We start from the raw sequence: 23,884 nt of genomic DNA, 5'->3' as shown, positions 1-23,884 counted from the left end.
TTTTAAATTTAATTTTATTATATATTTCATTACAATTTATTTACTTTGTATTCTTGCTGCAGTCCCCTCTCTCATCTCCCCCCAGTCCCACTTACCCTCCCTCTTTTCCCCCTATGTTCCTTTCCTAGTCCACTGATAGGGGAGGTCCTCTTGCCCTTCCATCTGACCCTAGCTTATCAGATCTCATCAAAGCTGGCTGTATTATCTTCCTCTGTGGCCTGGCAAGGCTGCACCCTGACAGGGGGAGGTGACCAAAAATATGGTCACTGAGTTTATGTCAGAGAGAGCCCTTGTAACCCTTACTAGGGAACCCACTTAGAAACTGAGCAGCCTATGTGCTTCCTTTGAACAGGGTGTCTAGGTTCTCTCCATGCAAGGTCCTTGGTTCGAGTATCAGTCTTTGCAGGATCCCCTGGGCCCAAATATTTTGGCTCTGTTGTTCTCCTTGTGGAGTTCCTGTCCCCTCCAGGTCCTTCTATCCCAAAGTTTGGCTATGGGTCTCAGTATCTCCTTTGATAGCCTGGTGGGTAGTCTTTCAGAGGTCCTGTGTGGAAGGCTCCTGTCCTGTTCCTTGTCTTCTACTTCTGATTTCTATCCTGTTTGCCTTTCTGAATGATGATTATGCATCTTCTCTAGGGTCTTCCTTGTTGTTTAGCTTCTTTAAGGCTATATATTTTAATATGATTATCCTATATTAAATGCCTAATATCCACTTATAAGTGAGTATATACCCTGTGTGTCTTTCTGCTTCTGGGATACCTCACTGAGGATGATCTTTTCTAGTTCCCACCATTGGCCTGCAAAGTTCCTGATTTCCTTGTTTTTCATTGCTGAGTAGTATTCCATTGTGTAGATGTACCACACTTTCTGTATCCATTCCTCCATGAAGGCAATGCAAAGGAGCTATGGCTGTGGGCCAAGCAGTAACAAGAACACAGCCTGCATCCACACATTGAATTTCTAATAGCACCCTACTCTTCTCTCTTTGTGGCACTGGCATTTCCTAAATGTCCAGCTCTAAATGCTTTATAGGGTTTTTTTTATTTTTATTTTTTAAATAAAGACTGTCCTTCACTTAGGATTTATCTAGTTGTTCCTTATTATTAGATTCAGGTTAAACTTTTTTATAATTATAAACAGGCCATGGGGGGACAGAGATGGCTCAGATGTTAAGAGTCTTTCCTCATCTTTCAGAGGACCTGGGCTGGGTTTCCAGTACCCACATTGGGCAGCTCATTATGACCTGTAAGCACTATTACTCCATGCTCTCTGTATCAGTTCCTGCCTTAGCTTCCCTCAATGACAGATTTTGACTTGTAAATCAAGTAGATCCTGTCCTCCTTGAAGTTCGTATTAGTCAGCGTTTTATCATAGCAACAGAGTAGCAAATTAGGGCATCTAATAATAAGTGTATATAATTGGAGTAATGTGTTAAAATTACATGGGTTGGCTCTATTATGAATGTGACAGTGTTGCTTTTTTGTCAGTGTTCATTTTTTTATGTTTTTGTATCTTTGATCTCGTCCACATTCCTCCCTTCCAGTAATGCCCTTCAGTGCACCAAATAGTAACTTTTCTTCTGTTTTCATACATGTCAATACATTTTGGGGCTGTGCATGCATGCATGCATACACACACACACACACACACACACACAAACACACACATATAATAGCTCAAAAGCAAAATAAATGTAAACATACATATTCAGGAAGATCTGATTTGCTCATGTCTTGTAAACCTTTTCTGTCTACATTCTGTAGATAGCCAACTGTTTTAATTTTTATTTTATCCTTCTTGAGTTTCTCTTGGAAAAAAATAAGCACATCTACATTTATTCTTCCCTCCATCCTTCTTAAAAAGACGACATACAACATGCCTTTACACTACACTTTCTTCATTTAACCATATATCCCGAAATCATGCCATATGCTTTCTTTCCTTTTCTGAATAGCACCTGTCATTCTAGAAATGCTTTGTTTTTTTATGACCTCTAGGGATAGTATATTTTAAAAATACTTCTTATAGCTCTTTGATTTACCTACATATTCTATTGTTGACCTTTCATTCTGTTTGCTTCAGAGATCTTTGTTTATTATCTTCTAACACCAAAGAGTGGACCTTAAAAGAATAACTGGAGGGCTGGAGAGATGGCTCAGAAGATAAGAACACTGACTATTTTTCAAAAGGTCCTGAGTTCAATTTCCAGCAACCACATGGTGGCTCACAACCATCTATAATGAGGTCTGGTGCCTTCTTCTTGTGTGCAGGCATACATGCAGACACATCATTGTACACATAATAAATAAATAATTTTTTTTAAAAGAGAAAAACTGGAGGCCGCGTACATGGGAATACCACCCTCAACTGACACACTTTGTGGCAGGATGATCATTTGGATGCCTGGAGAGCTACTATGGTTTCTCTAGAGAAGAATCCTCCCATTAACTGCTGATGAAGAGGGTAATAGGGGAAATAAATGCCTGGTCGCCAAACATTTTAATAAGGCTAGCAGGGGGTAAACACCAGCCTCTAAGGTGTAAGAAAAAGCCCTGGAAAATGTTTTAGCACTAAAGGGAATTGAACTCATTACTGTTCACATAGGATTTCACACCTCCTACCACTAAGCTATAGCCCAGGCTCTCTTTCACATTTTATTTTCAGAGAGGGTCTTACCTGGCTCAGGACAATGATTTCATCTGCATCAACCACGGTGGACAGTCTGTGTGCAATGAAAATAGAAGTTCGGTGCCTGACCACGTCCCTCATGGCACTAAGAATAGTCTACAAGGTTGACAAGAGCAGAGAAAGACCAAACAAGAGTTCGCATTAGGTCATTGTAAGTGAAAACAATCTTATGTTTCCTAAAGGAACCTAGGAATTTATACCAACACTACATATTTTACCTCTAATACTTAGTAAAAGAAAAAAAAAAAAGAGAAAAATCAAAGAAAATCCAGAAAAATATATGAGTATACCATCATTAAAAATGTATTACTTAGAGTTGGGTATGCTAGCACACACCTGTAATCCCAGCACTCCGGAGGCAGAGGCAGGTGAGTTCAAGGACAGCTGGTTTACAGAGCGATTCCAGGACAGCCAAGGCTACAGACAGAAACCTTGCCTTGAAATCAAATAAAAAAACAAATTATACTTTAGATAAGCAGCATGTCACTAATATACCTGGGAGAAGGAGAGGTTTTCTATGCTTTAAAAAAGACAAAAGTCCAGTGATATAAGGAGGATAGTCATATATAATTTTATCAATACGAACAAAAGTCAAAAGTATTCAAGTGATAGGACAAATGAAAGTCTAAAAGCATATAGGAACATCTATCTGTCCTTCTGCATTCGTGTACTTTCAACTTGAGGAAAGCCTTTTTTCAAAAGCATTTTCAGTTCTTGTTTGTTTTTTCAGACATTGTCTTAGTACACAGCCCTGACTAGAAAAAAGACTCAATTTAGAGATGTGGCTGGCCTTAAACTATTAGAATTAAAGGTGTGTGTCACTGTGCCTGGCCACGTTTTGAGTTCTTTTTAAAAATTATTTATTTATTATTTATGACAATTTATTCACTTTGTATCCATCTGTGGGCCCCTCCTTCATCTCCTGCCAGTCCCATCCACTCTCCCTCTTGTCCCCCTACACCCTTCCCCTAGTCAATGATAGGGGAGGTCCACCTCCCTTTCTATCTGACCCTAGCCTACCAGGTCTCATCAGGACTGACTGCATCCTCTTCTTCTGTGGCCTGGCGAGGATTTCCCCTGCACTTCCCAGAGGAAGGTGATCATAAAGCCAGCTCTGAGTACACATCAGGCAGTCCCTGTTCCTATCACTAGGGTACCCACATGGAGACTGAGTTGCCTTTGGGCTACATCTGAGCAGGGGGTCTAGGTCCTCTCGATGCATGGTTGTTGGTTGGCATTTCAGTCTCTGCAAGGACCCCTGGGCCCAGATTGTTTGGCTCTGCTAGTCTCCTAGTGGAGTTCCTGTCTACCCCCAGGTCTTTCTATCAGCCCTTCTTCCATCAGACTCCTCACACTCTGTCCAAAGTTTGGCTGTAAGTCTCTGCATCTGCTTCGATCCCTGCTTGGTGGACTCTTTTAGAGAAAATCTGTGTTAGGCTTCCATCCTGTTCCCTCTGTTTTATCGCTTCCAGGTCTCATCAGGACTAGTTGCATTGTCTTCCTCTGTGGTCTGACAAGGCTGCACACCCCCAGGGAAAGGTGATCTAAGAGCCAGCCATTGAGTTCATGTCAGAAACATTCCCTGTTCACCTCACTAGGAAACCCACTTGGAGACTGAACAGCCTATGGGTTTCCTTTGAGCAGGGGCTCTAGGTCCTCTCCATCATGATCAAAAACTCAAGTGATAGCACATGCTAGAGAGATCGTGGGGAAAGGGAACCCTCCTTCATTGCTGGTGGGAATGTAAATTTGTACACTTTTGAAAACCATCTGGTGCTTTCTCAGAAAATTAGGAATATTACTACCTCAAGATCTAGCTATACCACTTCTAGGCATATATCAAAAATATGCTCAGCCATACAACAAGGACATTTGCTTAACCATGTTCATAGCATCCTTATTTGTAATAGCCAGAATCTGAAAACAACCCAGATGTCCCTCATCCAAAGAATGAGAACATAATGTACCACATTTACACAATGGAATACTACTCAGCAATAAAAAAGGAAATCATGAAATTTGCAGGCAAATGGTGGCTCTAGAAAAGATCATCCTGAGTGAGGTAACCCAGAAGCCGAAAGACTCATAGTATATACTCACTTATAAGTGGATATTAGCCATATAATATAGGATAAATGTAGCCTTAAAGAAGCTAAACAACAAGGAGGACCCTAGGGAAGATGCTTAATCTTCATTTTGAGTTAATTTATTCTAGAAAGTAGATTTTGTTTACTGCCTCTAAAGTGTAAGAAAATTACATGTTTATTCAATTATCTTTGGAAACTTGGGCCTAAACAGAGGTAGTTGGCTAGAGACAGCAGTGTGGGTGCTTAGGATATACTCAGTGCCTTCCTACAGGTATTTCTAGACATTTAATTTTTTTAAAAATATAACATTACTGGAAGTAGACAGTTTTCTGAAAAGCAGACCTTAAGTTTTACTAGGACAGACTAAAGATCAAGTAAAGGGCCAATACTACACAAAAGAAAACAACAACAATAAAAACCCTGTTGTTTGTAGAGAGCCTCTCCTTTGTTACCAATAAAAACTTAAATTCCGATTTCCCTGTACCTATTAAAAGGGCTCACTGAAATCTACTAAAACTACTTCTTCTGAGGAATTCTCTGTAAATGCTTAATGGGTTATATGCTCTGACATAATCATACTATGTGACTTAAAAACTGCTGCTATAAATTCTATTTTGTTAGCTTGTAACTTACACAACATATGTTAACGTATAAAGCTCTCATAAATAAATAGGCTGCTATTCTCTTTTGAATGGGATCTAATCCTGTTAAATGTTCACTCAAAAGATAATAAATTCTCAAATGAATCTACTTTGAACTGTTTTAAGTATGCTGCTGATAATATAACATTGTTCCTTAAAAGTTAATTCCACCTGTAAATATTATATCATATTGCTAGTAAAGCTGAAAGTAGACCTCTATCATAATACTTTCATACCACAAATTCAGCGAAAAGTAGCAACTGGGGACACTTGCCTATTTTTGGTTGTAGAGTAGCCTACATGAAATTATCAATGCTGTTGAAATTTAAGAATTTCAGAATTTCAGAAATTAAAGAAGTTGTGAGGTTTAATGTACTTGTAGGGTAGTATCATACTATCACTGTCACAAATATCTTGCTGTTACATAACAGTTTGGTGAAATGAATACATATTGATACCCATTCTAAGGGTTTTATGTGCTTGGCTTGCACTTCAATAGTAAGGAAAGCATTCTGGTATGTACTATGTCACAGTCACTTACATGATTTCTGTTGAGGAGTGGTAAATGACAACAAGGCAGTGGCTAAAGCTCTCCTCCTCCACTAGCATGTGGGGTAATATATATAGTTTTGCAAGATGCAAAAGGAATTCAGAGTAGCATAGATTTATCACACATGTCCAAAACGAAACACATTTGTGAACAGATTCACTGGCTCAATGCAACCTGGCTTTTGTAGCATTCATTAACACTTGCCATATGGGAAGAAGGGGTTAGGAATTTTCCAACTGAAATTCATTCAAACACAAAGTCAGTGGTTCTCAACCTGTGGGTCATGACCCCTCTTGGGGGATCAAATAACCTTTTTAAAGGGGTCTCATATCAGATACCTTGCACATCATATATTTACATTATGATTCATAACAGTAGTAAATTTACAGTTATGAAGTAGCAATGAAAATAATTTTATGGTTAGGGGTCACCACAACCCGAGGAACTGTGTATTAAAAGGTTGCAACATTAGGAAGGTTGAGCACTATCACACTAAGTAATGTAGATATTGTACTGAAACTTCCAAGGGAGAAAGTTTGTTATTTTCATTGTCATTTACCTCTTCAGTAATGGAATCTAGTGATGAAGTAGCTTCATCATACAGAATAACTGGGGGGTCCTTCAGAATGGCTCTTGCAATTGCTACTCTCTGCTTTTCTCCTCCTGGAAAAGAAAAAAATATAATTTAAGGAAACAAATACAGGAATATTCTGTCTCTAGTATTTCTGTTGATTACAACCATCAAGTTATACTTGCAACATTCATGTCAACTCTTTAGCACACGTCATTTTACTGAAATGTTCAGTATAAGTCCATATATGAAATCCTTTGACAAACTATATTCCCTGGAATACAAATGCAAACTTAAAGGGTATATACCAAATACATTTTACCTTCCCTTAATTGCAACAGCAAATTATGTAACCCTTTATAAGGAGACTGAAATGATAAGCATGTTCTGTTACTAAGCCAAACAACAGCCACAACCCTGCCTCTGCTTCCATGAATACTGGGATTATAGGTGTGCACCACCATACCTGGCTTTAAAATACTTTTAACCTAAATTAAAAATTTCTTAGCACTTGGAGAGGCAGAGACAGTCAGATCTCTGTGAGTTCAAGGCCAGCCTAGTCTATAATGCGAGTCTAGGACTGCCAAGGTTACATGGAGAAACCCTGTCTCGATTAAAAAAATTTTTTTTTCTAAAGCACCAAAATTCCTCGACAGCAGGCCCATTTACTCATAAATAATTTGTGATAGGAGCTACCCATAGTATACAGTTAATAAATGTTCTGACAATCATTTTAAGGTTATTATTAAACATACTATCTTGTGATTAAAGATTTACATAGAAACATACAAGTCTCTGAATTTCTTTCACCAGTGAGCTAACTAAGAAGAGTAAGAAAATTAACAGGACCAAGTGTAAGGAGGTCTAAATAACTGAACTTAACCTAGGAAATGAGATGAGAGATACACTTTTCAGTACTAAACTATTTAACTCTGCTTTTACTCTTTTCCAGGTGAGGAACAATCTTGGCTTTCCTTAAATATAAAGGTTATGGATTATACATGAAAACCAATATACGTGAGCTTCTATAAATAATATAAACACTCCCAACAAATTAGTATGAAAAGAACATACAAGTGGAAGTTTTAAAATTGTTGATCACCTGATAGCTTGAGTCCTCGTTCCCCTACTTGTGTGTCATATCCATGTGGCATTCGAAGAATTGCTTCGTGAAGACCAGCTAATTTTGCTACTGAATATACTTCTTCTGGTGAAGCTTTAATGTTCCCATATAAGAGGTTATAGTAGATAGTGTTATGGAAAAGGACGGCATCCTGAAGCAGATTTATACATACATATGAATATATATGCATATACATACATACACACACATATATGTTCATTATACAAATTTAAATGTTAAAAAATAAAGTAATGGTTAATAGTAAATCAAGAAATCCCCTTTATCAGATGAGGGTCCTGCATTCTCAGGTCCCTTCCTGGACCTAATTACCACATATAATTTGTTGTGTTCATTCCACACTTATTTCTAGACATTTATATGCTTAACCATATGTTTTTTTTTCAATACAAGGGAATCTAGTCAAAATAAACCTACAAAATTTTGTAAATTGCCTTTTCTATTTAATATATGCTGGAGATTGTCCATTCTGAATAATAGAAACATACTTCATTTTTTTTAACACTTCTATATTTTATACTACAGATATAGTTTACTTATTCCCCTATTGATGTACATTAATGTGATATACATGTTGGAATAAAATATCACTATATAAATGGCTTTGTATATCTGAGTACTTATGCAAGGGGTCCTACATGTCAACTGATAGGTCAAAGGTTAAGTTTATGTTTACTCAGCTGTCCTGCAAAAACAGTAGCTAGTAACGTATGATCATGCCCTACTCAGTGGCAGGTTAGGTTGCTAGATCCCCATAGAGTTAGTAATTCGGGTTTTTACACTTTTTTCACTTGCTGTGACTTTTAGAGTGAAATGTGATTCTTGTTTACATTAGCATTTTCTTAATTACTGATGAGGTCAAATACATTTCCCTGTATTGATAAGAAGCTTTTACTTTGGACTTGAAGCTGAGCAAACAAGTAATTTTTTTCATCATGGATGTATTTATTAGAGGAAGATCGCTGCAAGCTTTCATTTGTAATTGAATGAGTTCTGACATGGCATACTAAAGATAATTTATTTCAAGTGAGCATTCATCTTCTATTCTTTTGTCAGTCTCTGAATGTTTAAGAGTGTGGTGAAATAAAATGGCTCTAATCGTTAATATTTACCAGGGGACCCAATAAAGTCTTCTTTTACATGATTTTCAGGCTTAAATTTTCAGATGCTATTTCAAATAATATTATAATTATTTAGATATCTACTACTTCCAGAAATTTTCTCCTACTGAGTCAGTATTAAGTATCTCAAAGTTCTTTATATTGAACTATTTTATAGTCTTTAATACTATGAAAAAAATTAACAAATGCTAACTGAAAAACAGAAAAATACAATAAAAATTTATCATTAAAAATGAACTGAATGGGTGTGGTGGCCCATCCTTGTAATCTCAGCACTCGGGAGTCAGAAGTAGGAGCCCCAAGAGCTTGTTGCTAGCCTGCACTACAGAATGAGACCCTCTCTCCCCATACGAAACACAGACTTCTTTCACAATTTTTGCTAAATACTCTTACCATATAGTAAACATGGGTAACTGTGTGAAATAATGCAATTCTTAACTGAGATTATTTACGTAACTACAATACTAAGTATAGGTATCTTATAACATCGTGTGTACCATATATATAAATAATGCTCACAAATTTAAGAAATTAAATAATATATTACTTTATCATCCAGAAAAAAACATGCTTGGTTATTTATGCTATCTTTTTCTCTATTTATATGTGTTAACCTATATTATATAGCTAGAATATTTTGTTCCATAGCCTTCTTTCAGCAAACTTTGCAATGACATACTCTTCACAATGCTAAATATTCTTTAAAACTTTAATGCTGTGCTGGAAAAATAGCTCACTGAGCACTGGGGTTAAGAGAGGACCTGGGTTCAACTTCCAGTACACAGTCATTCTGTAACCCCAGATTTAAAAGGTACAAAACCTTCTTCTCATGTCCTCAGGCACCATGCATGGGGTATAAAGACTTACATTCAGGCAAAATGACCATATGTTAAATAACAACAATAACAATGTAATTTCAAAAAATGTTATGCTTAGAAATGGTTACATGTCATAAATGACATTCAATTCCCAATGTGTATTTATATTGTTCTTTATTGTTTATTCACTTTTTACTATTATAAGTAATGCTTGTATGTAATGTATGTAAAGACCCATGTATGTATCTTTTAATTTCTTATTAAAATTTCTTAGCAGCAAATTATTACAACACTTTCTCAGAACTTTATATGTATTGCCAATTTTCTTATAATGAAAGACATATGCTTCCCTCAGAAAAGCAAGACTGCCAATTTCATACAGTTGTGTCTAAACTGGATATCCTAAATTTCAAAATCTTTATCAAGCTAATTAAGGTAAAAGTGTTATTTCATTTTTACCTAATTTTATGTTACTGATGTCTCCAATAAGGACAAGCAGCTTTTCTTCCTTTGTGAATTTAATGTTTTATTTTTCAAAAGGATGAATGAAACCATTATATAGTCCAAGAGAATGGCAGAAACAGATTTAAATGAATTAGAACATAGAACCGGATGAGGTCACAGCCTAGAAAGCAGTTGACTTGGCAAACACTATATGGGTCAATGTTTCCTAACACATACTCAATCTTACAAACCATCTATCAGAATCCTCTCAGATGCATGCATATATACACACACACACAGGTTTCTGGGCTCACAATGCATTCTAGAATCTCAAGCAGAACACGTGAAAAAGACGTGGAATTTTAATAATCTCCCAGGAGACCCAAACCCACTAAAATTTGAGATTCTCAGAAAAAGACTAGAAAGGAGTGTCATTTGCTGGAGTACTTGGGAACCTTATATAATTGGCATACTCCTGTCTGCTCACTCTTTTTACTTTATATTTTCCTTTTAAAGACATAATCTTAGTCTGTAGTCCAGACCTGCCTGGAATGAATGCACTGTAGCCCAGTCTGCCTCAAAGTTAAGTCAATTATCCTACAACAGCCTCCCAGGTCCTGGGATTTCAGGTGTGATCACCACTTCCTTCCTGATGACTTTCTTTTAGGTTTTCTCCTCTTCCTTCCCCATATGATCTGTTCTCCCAGGGATCTAATACTGAAATCAGTTTTACCAATGAACATCAGACAAGTCCTTTACCATTTAGGTACAGCCTCAGACTCCTTTATAGATTTTCAAGATAAAACCATAAACCCTATAAGACTATCTACCTCTTGTCTTCCCAGGCTTTACAATGAATTTACTTCCCTGTCCCAACACCACTCAGTAAACATTTTAAAATGATTACTCCAAGTCAGGCACTCTACGCCTGATAGTGAAGAGGACACAACGGCAAATAAGGCATAAAGCTTAAGTTTGGTGGATAAACTTTTTTGTAATTATAAACAATATGTTGCAAACTATTCAAAATTACTTTTAATTGTCTAAACATTTATATTGTGGATATTATGCTTGGTGTGTGTGTGTTCTCTAGAATACAGTAATTGTTTCTTATAAATATGAGAAATGAGGAAACTGTGCTGAGTAGCCACAGATCTCATCAGTCTTAGCTAGGGTTAGAATCCATGTTTGACTGAGGCAGGTCGGCGAACCTCTGTGAGGACAGCCTAGTTTACATACATGCCAATCAGGACTATACGGTGAGACCCTGTCTCAAAAAAAATCCTTTCAGAAGCAGACGATCTAATATTATCCATATCATCAGTGTATGGTGACTTCTTAGATTCAAACTATTACAGTAATACATCCATCAACGCTCTAAAAAGGATAATTTTGTTATAAATACCTGAGGTACTACTCCAACTGCCCTCCGAAGACTTTCCAGGCTCACATCTTGTATATTTTGACCAGCAAGGTAAATGCTTCCCTTTTGAGGCTCATAGAAGCGAAACAGCAGCCTCACTATTGTGCTTTTCCTGAAATTGGAGATGAAGGTTAATCAGCATCTGTTGTCATTATGGAAGCTTCATTTAACGATAGTAATTATTTTACTGTGATAACAATTCCCATCCAGAATTATAAGTCAATAATGTAGAATTTTATAAAAAAAAATAAATTACCCACCCTGATCCACTACCTCCTACAATGGCTACTTTCTGTCCTGCAGGAACTTCAAAAGATACTCCATCAAGGACTTTCTGTCCTTCAATGTATTCAAAATGCACATTATCAAAGGCTACTGTGGCTGTCTGTGGTGTTATTTTAAGGGGAGATGCCATCACTTTGTCCTAGCAGGGAAGAAAAAAAAAAAAACACTTACTATATGGCTCTTCAGACAATGGCTTTAATTAACAGATAGAAAAGGAAAAATACAAGAAAAGAGCTTTATTTAAACGGAATAAGGCCACTTCCAAGCACCTTTTTTTATTCCTCACTGCACAAATATGCCAGTAAAAAATTCCTATATATTTTGATTGCTGGGAACACTTTCTTGGTGAGGAGTTGAGAAAGATGAAGATGAAGAAATTGTTTGTTTAACATAGTGATGTAAAAATATTTTCCTAGAGCAGTGGTTCTCAAACCTTCCTAATGCTGTGACCCTTTAATACAGTTGTTCTTCATGTGGCGGGCGGGGACCCCCAACCATGAAATTATTTTTGTTGCTACTTCCTAAGTGTAATTTTATTACTGTTAAGTCTCTGACATGCAAGATATCTGCTATGAGACCCCCAGAGGAGACACCATCAAGAGGTTGAAAACCGCTGCCCTGGAACAACTCAATACTAATGAGAGTGTTCATGTTCTTTTCAAAGGGCTACTATATGCATTACTTACTTTTATCCGTGTGTCTACTTTGAGCAGGGTAAACAAGGTGTTCATATCTATGAGTGCTTGTCTTGTCTCTCTATATACAGTTCCCAGGAAGTTAAGGGGTAATGAAAGTTGAAAAAGCAGTCCATTCACCATTACTAGATCTCCAACAGTAAGGACACCTTTTTATGCAATTGGAAGAAGAAAAGGTATAAACGTTCCTTTTAAAGGTATAAAGGTTCCTTTATAAAGGTATAAAGTTTAAGAGAGGGTTTTATAGGTAATTTCTATGACACAAAGTTCTAAGTGTACATAACCAGCAACATTTAAGCTCATACAAGTTGCATAGCCTATGAATGAATGAATTAGGTAATATAGGAACTTGGTGTATATTGCATGGAAAGGGAAACACATACCTATATACTATGTATAATACATATAAAAAAGGATGATTTAAGTAATGATAGAAGTGAAAGGTTAAAAGTATTTCCTTTTTTCTCTAAGGTATAAGCAAAGATTTCTTGTACAATATAAAAAAGAAAATTTATAAAAGCATACATATTAAATTTGGAGTGAATGGCTATCATAAGCAAGAATGAGATATAGTTCATATTAATGTCACACCAAATGAATTAAAAACAGGCAGATATTACTTGTAAATAAAAAAAGTCTAGAAAGTTACTGGTAATTATTAAACAAGTCCTTTGAATTAAACAGTAAATTAATGCCATTACTTTCCAGGCCTACGAGAAAAATTAAAAATTCCAGATAATAAAATTTGGTGTCTCAAATTTATAAAAATTTTTAAAGGGTATTATAAAAGTCAATATTTTACATAGTTAATTTTTTAAAAAGTTTATCCTAAATAATCAAGTTACAGACCCATAACATGAATAAGTAGTACAATACTTATTTTCAATGAGTAAGTCAGTGTTAACCAAAGTGAAGTAAAAGAATTATCAATTAAAAAAAAATCCAGTCTGATAGGAAAAGAACAACATTCTAAAGATGTCTAAGTATTTTATTGGGTATACTTTACAATTAATACAAAACACTTATTCTTTCCCATTTATAAGAGTCTCTAAATGTGACAACCATATAGATCCATTACCTGCCACAATTCCCTGACTGGCAAGCACCATTATAGCTGTTAATCCGACACTGAAAATAGCACTTTGGCCAAAGTTCAGCATAGCCAGAGTAGAGGTACTTTTCAATGAAGCAGTCTCGTAGGTCTTCAAAAATCCATCATATCTCTGTGCTTCATATTTTTCATTATTAAAATACTAAAAATACAAAAATAGTTACTATGTACAAATTAGAATATATATTCTTTTATGTAATTGGTATAAATTTTATTACACTTGATATATGAATATACTTTGATATTGCAGATTCTATCATAACATTCTACTTTGAAGGAAAAAAATGGGTCAGCAGGAGTGGGAAGGAGATAGGGGATAGTGGAGGGGGTCATTGAATAAAATCACAACATTATATAATGTATGAAATTGTCAAAAATAAAAATAGAAATATATGCATATACATATATGCATATGTATTGACTTTTAATAGATTATGGTATTCCAGAGGTTTTCAAATAATAGATTGTATTCAAAATTCATCCAATAAGCAATTACTAACTAGGTAATCAATTGGAACCTAGAGCTTATTTAAACATGCCTTCTATTAGTGATACTTCCTTCATAAATCTTTCCCCTGATGCCTTGAATTCCTAGGTCCTACTGCCTTCACGGAACCATGCCTCTATGACTAGTTAATTCTAACACTTACTTTAGCTTTTCTAGCAGATTATAAAATTAGGGGAAGTCAAGGGTGACACTGTAATCTTTTTACCACCTTCTCCCATCATAGCACTTAGCATAGTGCTTTGCCTAGGACAGGAATTCAGCAATTGTTAAGTGAATAAATACAAAAATGAATGAAAGAATTAAGGAAAAGCACTACACTAGGCACTCTGAAGGATAAAAAGAGGATCAAGAACTTTTACATCAGTTTAATTAGTTAATATTCATTTGGTATCAAGATGCTATTCATACTTATGATCCTTTATAAACTAATTCAGAAATTAAATTCTAATATTCCCAAATAAAAACCAAAGAGAAAAGACAGAGAATATTTTTAAACAACAAAAAAAAATAAAGTTTTATTTCATCACACCTAGAGATCCTATTCTGATATCCTTAGAGCAACTATTAAAAAATAAAACAAATCTTAGTCAATGTGAAAGGCAGACAAAAAGATACTGAAACAGATTACCTTCACAGTTTCGTAATTCAGCAGTGAGTCAATAGCAGCATTACCTGCATCATTATCTGCTTTGTTCATTTCTATTCTAAATTTAGTTCTGTAAGACAAAGATTTACACAGCATGAAATACGCGCTATCCTGTAGCTGACTTCTGCACTCCTGACTAGTCTCCGACAGATCCCATACCTCCACCGTGTAACCGCAACTGTGAATGCTGTATATGCACCAAGTGTTCCTAGGGTTACCAAGGCAAACTGGGCGCCACATTTGTAATACTGAAAAAGAAGGCAAGAGAAGAAATGAGAAGTGGTTAAATTGTCTTTGGCTTTCATCATTCACCAATAAATAAGAAAAGTGAGAGATTTATCATGTATGCAAAAAAAAAACCCTCTGGCAGCATCCTCTATCATGTAAAATAAAATGGAATAAAATAGCATTTTAAAATGAAAAAATCATTATCTATCTAGTAAAATGATTATGAATCATGCTTAATTATATTTTGAATCAAAAATATAACTGGATATAGCAGTTTCATTTCAGTCTAAAACTTGACAAAATGGAAAGCTTGTAGAGAATATGATTGTTTTCATTGAAAGTATTAAGATATGATACATTTCAGATAAATAAAAATATTTCTTTCCTTAAAATCATTGTTTTAAAAACAACAAAATAAAACAAAACTTTAAAAAAGTGGTTGCTGATCCTGTCACTATAGCATCACAGCAGCAAATTTCAAAGTCTATTTATAAAAACTATGATGCTGGTAAGTTACATTAATAAACAATGAATTAAAAATCATATATTTCAGACAATCACTCAAGATAACAAGAAAAGAAAGCCAAACTGCACCTGCCACAATTAAGCTATGAAATTCTATCACTGAAACAGTTCAAGCCTAAAGAGAAATGAATTAAAAGATTACATTGTCTTAGCATGTTAGGATTGATAAATAGAAACAAATATTCTACGTGCATCAATCCAATGTGCGACATACAAAATTCTTAGAAAAAAAATTAAGGCACTAATCAATGATCTATGTATCTAAAAGAATGATTCATAATTTAGACAGTCCTTTGACACTTGTGGCAAAATAATGAAACAAACTACATAATCTGGCATTATGCAAAAGCATAATGGTTTCAAATTATTATTTGCTATTAATAAGACTGTAAGATAAGAGCTTATTATGAAAAATGCATTACTTACCAAAATACTACTGACAAGCGTCATCTCAAACACAATAGGAAGAAGATTAAATACTAGAGCACTGAGGACAAAACTAATACCCCTTGTGCCCCTGTCGATAGCCTTAGATAAAGCTCCTGTCTGTCTGCTCAGATGGAAACCCAGATCCAAGCTGTGAAGATGGAGAAATACATTTTTGGCTATTCTTCGGATTGAATTTTGGGCTACTTTGCCAAATACTGCATTTCGAACTTCATTGAAAAAGGCAGCTCCAGCTCTTGATACACCGTCTAACATAACAACAAAAGAAAAAAGTTGTGGGGGCCATAGAAATGTTAGAATCATCACACTGTGAATGGCAAGGCTGCAAGAAATCTTTCTACACTGAATAATTCAGCCAAAAAATAAACACAACACGGAATATTTACACTAAATGAAGCCCAGAACTCATCTATTCTAATGAGTACTAACCTTTCTATCATCATAAATCCCTTTCCATGTTATCTGACCCTAGATTTCAGATGCTGAAGGATTTTTTTCCAATTAAAATACTTAGAGCCCAGATGGCTTCATTGTGGATAAGTGTACAATATCGAATTCAATTTTCTCATGTAACAAATGCCAAAGGCTTGGATCCTGAAGAGTCAAGTGCTTTTAGCAAGCCCTGCTTCTGTCTCTGAAGTCTAATAGTGTCCTTTCAAAAGATGCAGGCCCAAGTGCACTTGAAAGTAATCCTATTATTCTCGTATTGTATTTGTTTGTCATGGTTACTGAATATATTTTAACAAAGCACTAATGTTCATATATCATTAATTAGCTACTTTCATTTAATATTAACAGCAAGAAAATAACTGTACTTCCTAGAAAGGTATCTTATAAAAAGCCTAGTGAAGTATTAATAACAGGTAATACATTTAATGTTTTATATTATTCTTTCTCAAACATGGAAAATGCTGCTGTATCACAGAGGTTTTCAAAAACATATCATACAAAGAATTAAAAAAAACCCAGATAAAACATCTCACATAAAATAATAAAAATCTAAAATGCTAAGTTGTATTTGTGGTGAAAAGGTCATCTGCTCAAAGATGATGAAACCTTCTTGAAGAAAGTCAACACCTGTAGACAGATTAAAGAATCACACATACAGCCAATCAGAACTGCTGTTGCCATGGTTGCAACTGTATTTGGTGCATCACTCAGGTTCAGCATGTTTCCCGACATCTGGTTGAGGCTGTCTACAGCATATTTAAACATGAAAGGAACCACAATATTCATGGCCTAAAAATATAAAAACATCAATTACCCATCATGCATAAAACATTATAAAAGTACAAATATTTTCCTTAAATTATTATTTGTGGTAATAATGTTTACTAGAATACATTTACTAGAATTGAAATTATTTTTCCAATTTATAAAGATAAAAATCTTTGGCAGTAGAAGCTCTGCTATTTTAGGATTTCTATACCACACTGCCATGTTAATACTAATTTACAAACTGTGAATTAGTCAAATGCCCCTGAATCCACAAACCATTCTTGATCAGCTGCTACAAAAAAATTCTTTCTGTAATCTGAAATCCTACAGAGCTCACAGCACTTAGCAGCTAACTGATTTTACATTATAGTTATCTGTGCATAGCTTTCTTTCCAATTACATCCTTGAAGGTCTACATCATATTACTATTTTTTGTCCTACCCCTATAGAGCTTAATGTTTTGTATACAGGATGTGATGAATGTGATTTTTTCATCAGACAAGTTGAAGTTGAAATTATATACCCAAAAGGATCATAAAAACTGAAAAGTATCTGTGATTAACTACTAGGGAAAAAATACTACTGACAAACCTGTTTAGCCCACAAGGGTTTTTGTTCAAGTACCATACAAAACAAAACCCATCAAACATCAAATTATTTCATTTGCCCTATGTCTCTTTTAGAATATACTAAAAGAGTTCTAATACAGAAAGCAACACTTAGGTTCAGGAAATTTATCAGACTACCAAAGTACTTTTAGAAAGATTAAATAACAGACTTAGAAACAAATGCAAACAATGAATAATGCTTGTTAAACACATTGAAAAGACACCACCTGCTTTATTGCTATGCTACCCTCTTGTTAAACATAAGAATTAACTGTTTCATAATAGAAGCTATGGAAGTCATACCAATCAGTATTTCAAGTAACTACTATGCTAACATTAAACAATAACATTAAAATACAAATAGCTGATGGAATATGCTTTTAAGAATGTAGTTATAAGATATGGTACCATATTTAAATTCTAAGGTTTCTAACTATTCACTCTGCCCCACTACCTTTTCACTTCCCAAAGCTCAATCTGAATCTCTTACCATTCATAATACTTTCTAGCCCCTATGTTTACAGTTTATGCTGCAATGTTATCACCTCATGATGCACTTATGAACTTTGTGTATAACGAGCATATCGTGCATGTGCATGATATACTCAATATCTGAGTAAAGGCAGGTGCTATGAGGTTTAATGACATGTATGGTAAGCAGCAGCAGGGAGATGGAAACTGAAGCCTGGTACTTAAGGTCAGAAAAATTGCCAGTACGCCAAAGCTATATCAGACGCTTTATTTCTTTTCTAACTTCAACTGGGGGTTTCCAGACACACTATTGAAGCAATTTACACTTGTAAATTATATCATGGGTAACTTAAATAAATTTGAGAGGATTCCAGATTTTTCATATAATGAGGTCGAATTTCCTCATCTTCATTTTCTTTATTAGAAAGAAAAGTTATACTTAAAACAACTATGCAATTCTCCTAATTCACAGCTTATTATACCTCATTTTATATTATACCTGCTACAGTGACTATTGACAGAATTTAACATACTAAAGTTGGACTATTTTACTTTCTTAAAACTGTTTTTTTGGGTTTGGTCAATTTGAGGAGCACATTCCTGTAAGTATGCAGAACATGTGAATGTCATCTGTCCTGCATTGTTATTGGCAGAAAAAGCATAATTAGCACAGTGCTAAAACTATATAAAAAAAGATCATTATAGGGGAAAAAGATATTGAGGCAGAGAAATGGTCAGCCTTAAAAATATACATACAAGTAACACAGATTGAGCAGATTATATTTAGGAATGAATATGGATATGCACATACATGCATATAATAACAATTACTGAAAACAGAAACCATGAACTTTGAAGGAGTGAGGAGGGGTATATGAGAACAATTAAAGGGGGGAAAACAAAGGGAGAAATGTTATAATTAAATTATAACCTCAAAATAACAATGATAAAAGAAAATTTAAAACTAACAAAATACTATATGAAATTATCAAAGTATAACACAACTTGTTTTTTTTTTAAAGAGTTAGCCTATCCCCTGAATCTTCCTGATTCCCAGATTATCATGTCCTCTCTCTTTCCTACTTCTCTTTAGTTCCTGCTAAAATACCAATCACCATGTTGTTAATAGAGCTAGGTTTAGAATGTTCTTCAAACTCAAACAGTGAGCTGAATAATCTTTATTATTATTATTATTATTACTAACATCATCATCATTTACTACAATGTATTCACTTTGTATCCCAGCTCTCTCCCTCATCTCCTCCTAGTCCCACCCTTCTTCCCCACCCCCACCAACCATGACCCTTCCCTAGTCCACTGATAGAAGAGGTCTTCCTCTCCTACTATCTGACCTTAGCCTATCAGGTCTCATCAGAACTGTCTGGATCCTCTTTCTCTGTGGCCTAGTAAGGCAACCTCGCCAGGAGGATGTGATCAAAGAGCAGGCAACCAAGTTCATGCCAGAGACTGCCCCTGCTTCCCTTACTAGGGAACCCTCATGGAGACTGAGCTGCCTGTGAGCTACATCTAAGCAGGGGTTCTAGGTCCTCTCTATGCATGGTCCTTGGTTGATGCATCAGTCTCTGCAGGCCTTACTTAACCCAGATTTTTTTTGGCTCTGTTGGTCTCCTTGTAGAGCTCCTGTCCCCTCCAGGTCTTTCTATTTCCTTCTTCCATAAGATTTCCTGCACTCTACCCAAAGTTTGGCTATCTCTTCTTTTCTGAAGTATCAGCTTTAGGTGGTCTGTTATACCAATAGAAAATGGGCTAACAAATATAGTACACTAAAGATGGGATAAACTATATTGAAAGAACAAATCAATATTTCTAGCAGATAGGGTTCCATAAGAAAGATTTTTGAGGGCGATGGGACTTTTCTGCATCCTGACTGGCAGTGTGTGCATGTGTGAATGGTGTATGTGTGCGTGCATATGTGTGTGCATTAAAAAAATCACAAAGTAATATAACAAAAACTGTCATAACAGAACTGGCTTCCTAGGCACAGAAATACATGAAAATAAGAATATATCATGTACTTCCAAGTTTCATGTCACTATTTCCTTCCTCAAAGGAAGAAACTGATTTTTACCAACTTATAAATATGCAAAAGATACATCTAATTTGTAACTGCAATGTGCAATAATTTAAGTATTAGAAAAATAAAGGGACTTATCCTTATAAAGTTGTTTCCTTTCTTAGACTAAAAGTTTAAATCTGCTATAGTTTTAAATTTCCTGAGACTGCTATATCTATAAAAAACTGGACTGAGATGGGTAGGGTAGCCCATACCTATAATCTTAGTACCTTGGGGACTGTTCAGTTTTGAACCCAGCCTGGGTTACATAGTGATACCCTATCACAAACAAAATAAATTGAATTCACTTAATTTCTAACACAAAAATATAAAATCGGGGGGGGGGTAAAATTAACATTTTATGGTATGGTTTAAATATGGATCAGGATGAATCTCTCAGCTACTGCTCAAACACCATTGACTGTTCACATGCTCCCACCATAATTATGGACTAAACTTCTGAAACTGTAAGCAAGCTCCCAACTAAATGCTTTTTAAAAATAAGAGCTGGCTTGGTCATGGTATCTCTTCAAAGCAATAGAACAGTGGCTAAGACAGATGGTGGTACCAGGGAGCAGGGTATTGCTGTGATAGGCCTAACCATGCTGTTGAAGGAATATGGAAGACTTTGGAGCTTTGAATGAGAAAAGCAGTTAGACACTTTAAGGAGTGAAATTTGTACTAAGGGAGAATTGTTCTGTGGGGACCCAGCCCATGGGGTTTCAGAGCAGAAGAATACTCGTAGGTGACCTAGAGACCATTCTTGTGATATTCTGGTGAAGAATGTGGCTGTTTTGTTTTGTTTTGTTTTTTTTTTTTTTTCTTCCCCTGTCCTAAATATCTGCCTAGAGCTAAATTGAAGACTTTGGAATTAATGGTGTGGGCAGAAAAGATTTTAAGACAGCCCAACACTGAGAATTTTGCTTGATTATTGGTAGTCAGTCTTATGCAGCTCTATAATGAAAAAGAGGACACTATACAGTCTGAGGCGAGAAGAAACACGAGAAAATAGTGTTGGAGACAATTCTAGTACTCAAGGAGATAAAAAGTTTAAATGGAATAAACTGAGTGGTGACCCCGGGGCAAGACCTCCCCTAGCTAAGTTTCACACATATGAAAATGATTTAAAGAAAAACTTAATCAGTTAAGGAACAAAGAAAAAAAAAAAAGAAAGAAAGCTGATGCAAATGTATTGAATTAGGGGGTCAAATTTCAGCCTTAGCAAGTAACACAACTTGACAGCTTTGGCCATGTGGTTCAGGTTTTAGAGTCACGTGGCTCAGGTTTTAGAGTCACGAATACAAGAAAGAGGTTGTGGAATCTCCTTCAGAAACTAAAGAAAGCCAATGAAGCCAGGTACGTTAGGGATGTCCCTGCATGGAGGTCCAGAAAGGCCATTGTGTAAAGCGGTGAGGAGGCCTTGGGGACCTCAAAATATTAGAGATTACAGTCATGGGATATCTTTCATGGAAAGCTGCAGACTGGTGGAGGCAGCCCAAGGAAAAGAAGGGTGTTGCAGTCAACAACACTGAAAGGAGCTGGAGAACTGAAGAGTGTCAGATACAAGACATGGAGATACAGAATTTGGGAGTTTGTCCTGCACTGTTCCTGTATATACTCACTATGTTTCCTTTTGTCCCTTTCGGAACGGTGATGCATACTCTGTGCCATGGTACGTTGGAAATACGTGATCTGTTTTCTGCTTTTGATCTTTGGAGGGGGTTACTGTTAAGAGATTGCATGTGTCTCAGAAGAGAGTGAACTTTTGACATTTAAACAGTGCTGAAAGACTGTGAAAAACTGTAAGAACTTTTGAAGTTGGCCTACATGCATTTTACATTATGATTTGACTACAAACCTACAGGGAACATAGTGGTTTGAGTACGAATGGGCCCCAAAGAATCATATATTTAAATGCTTAGTCACCAGCATTAGGAGGTATAGCTCTGTTGGAGGAAGTATGTTACTTGGGTGTGGGCTTTAAGGTTCCAAAATTCCATGCCAAATCCAGAATCTCTCTCTCCCTCCCTCCCTTCCTGTGCATCATTATGTAGTTGCTGCATGTCCCCATGCTCCCTACCATGATGGTTCTAGGTTAAACTTCTGGAACTGTAAGCAAGTCCCCAATTTAAAAACTATTCAAATTAGATGGAAAGAAATTTAAAGCATTTACACTAAAATCAGAAATAAGGCTACTAACTCTCTCCATATCTATACAACATAGTACTTGAAGTTCTAGCTAAAGCAAATGACAACTAAAAGAGATCAAGGGGATACAAATTGGAAAAGAAGTCAAATTATCACTATTTTAATATAATATAGTACATATAAGTGATCCCCAAAATTCTATTCAGGAACGCCTACACCTGATAAATAACTTCAGCAAAGTGTCTGGATAAAAATAAATAACTGAAAAAAATTCAGTAGCCCTCCTATATATAAATGAAATGAGAAAGAAATTAGGGAAACAACACCCTTCACAATAATAGTCACAAATAATATAAATTATATTGGTTTAACTCTAACCAAGCAAGCCAAAGACCCATACGACAAGAACTTTAAGTCTCTGAAGAAAGAAATTGAAGAAGATATTGAAAGATAGAAAGACATCCCGTGCTAATGAATTGGTAGGATTAAAAGTAAAAATGACCATCTTATAAAAGCAAACTACAAATTCAATGCAATCCCCATTAAAATACCTACACAATGCTTTACAGACATTGAAAGAACAGTTCTCAACATCATATGGAAAAACAAAAAAACCCAGAATAACTAAAACAATCCTCTCCAATAAAAGGTCTCCTGGAGATACCGCCATCTCTGATTTTAAGCTATGTTACAGAGTAATAGTAATAAAAACTACATGGTACTGGCATAGAAATAGACTGGTTGATGAATGGAATTGAACCAAAGACTCAGAAATAAACACACATACTTGATTTTTGACAAAGAAGCCAAACCATAAATGGGAAAAAAGAAAGCATCTTCAAAAAATGGTGCTGGTCTAACTGGATATCTACAAGTAGAAAAATGCAAATATATCCATACTTATCACCCTGCACAAAACTCAAGTCCAAGTGGATCAAAAACCTCAACATAAAACCAGATATACTAAATCTATTAGATGAAAAGTAGGGATTAGCCTGGTACTCATTGGCACAGGAGACAGCTTCCTGAATAAAACACCAACAGCACAGGCTCTAACATCAACAATTAATAAATGGAATTTCATGAAATTAAAAGTTTTGGTAAGGCAAAGGACACTGTCAACAGAACAAAATGGCAGCCTACAAATTGGGAAAAGATCTTCACCAATCCTACATCCAACAGAGGGCTAATGTCTAAAATATATAAAGAACTCAAGAAATGAAACAACAAACTAAATAACCCAATTAAAAATGGGGTCCAGAGCTAAACAGAGAATTCTCAACAGAGGAATCTTGGACAGCTGAGAAGCACTTAGAAGAAATGTTCAACATCCTTAGTTGTTAGGAAAATGCAAGTCAAAATAATTCTGCAATTACATTTTACACATGTCAGAATGGCTAAGATCAAAAACATCAAGTGACAGCACACGCAAGTAA

The 23,884-nt window shown here is 35.5% G+C and overlaps 1 protein-coding gene across 1 annotated transcript in view; it reads right to left on the bottom strand.

Moving 5' to 3' along the window:
* Positions 1-23,884, bottom strand: part of Abcb7 (ATP binding cassette subfamily B member 7) — a 124,880-nt gene that overhangs the window by 6,699 nt on the left and 94,297 nt on the right. The window contains exons 5-15 of the mRNA XM_060375293.1: positions 17,036-17,168; positions 15,909-16,177; positions 14,889-14,977; positions 14,712-14,799; positions 13,543-13,717; positions 12,456-12,613; positions 11,745-11,908; positions 11,467-11,596; positions 7,640-7,811; positions 6,526-6,629; positions 2,677-2,784 (exon numbers count right to left, since the gene is read on the bottom strand). Coding sequence (XP_060231276.1) covers positions 2,677-2,784; positions 6,526-6,629; positions 7,640-7,811; positions 11,467-11,596; positions 11,745-11,908; positions 12,456-12,613; positions 13,543-13,717; positions 14,712-14,799; positions 14,889-14,977; positions 15,909-16,177; positions 17,036-17,168 — 1,590 coding nt within the window. The remainder of the gene's footprint in view (positions 1-2,676; positions 2,785-6,525; positions 6,630-7,639; positions 7,812-11,466; positions 11,597-11,744; positions 11,909-12,455; positions 12,614-13,542; positions 13,718-14,711; positions 14,800-14,888; positions 14,978-15,908; positions 16,178-17,035; positions 17,169-23,884) is intronic.

Source organism: Meriones unguiculatus, chromosome X (assembly GCF_030254825.1).
Source record: "Meriones unguiculatus strain TT.TT164.6M chromosome X, Bangor_MerUng_6.1, whole genome shotgun sequence".
In the NCBI taxonomy this organism is placed as follows: Eukaryota; Metazoa; Chordata; class Mammalia; order Rodentia; family Muridae; genus Meriones; species Meriones unguiculatus.
The sequence above is the reverse complement of the archived record's forward strand: the minus strand, read 5'-3'. Positions and strand labels throughout refer to the sequence as shown.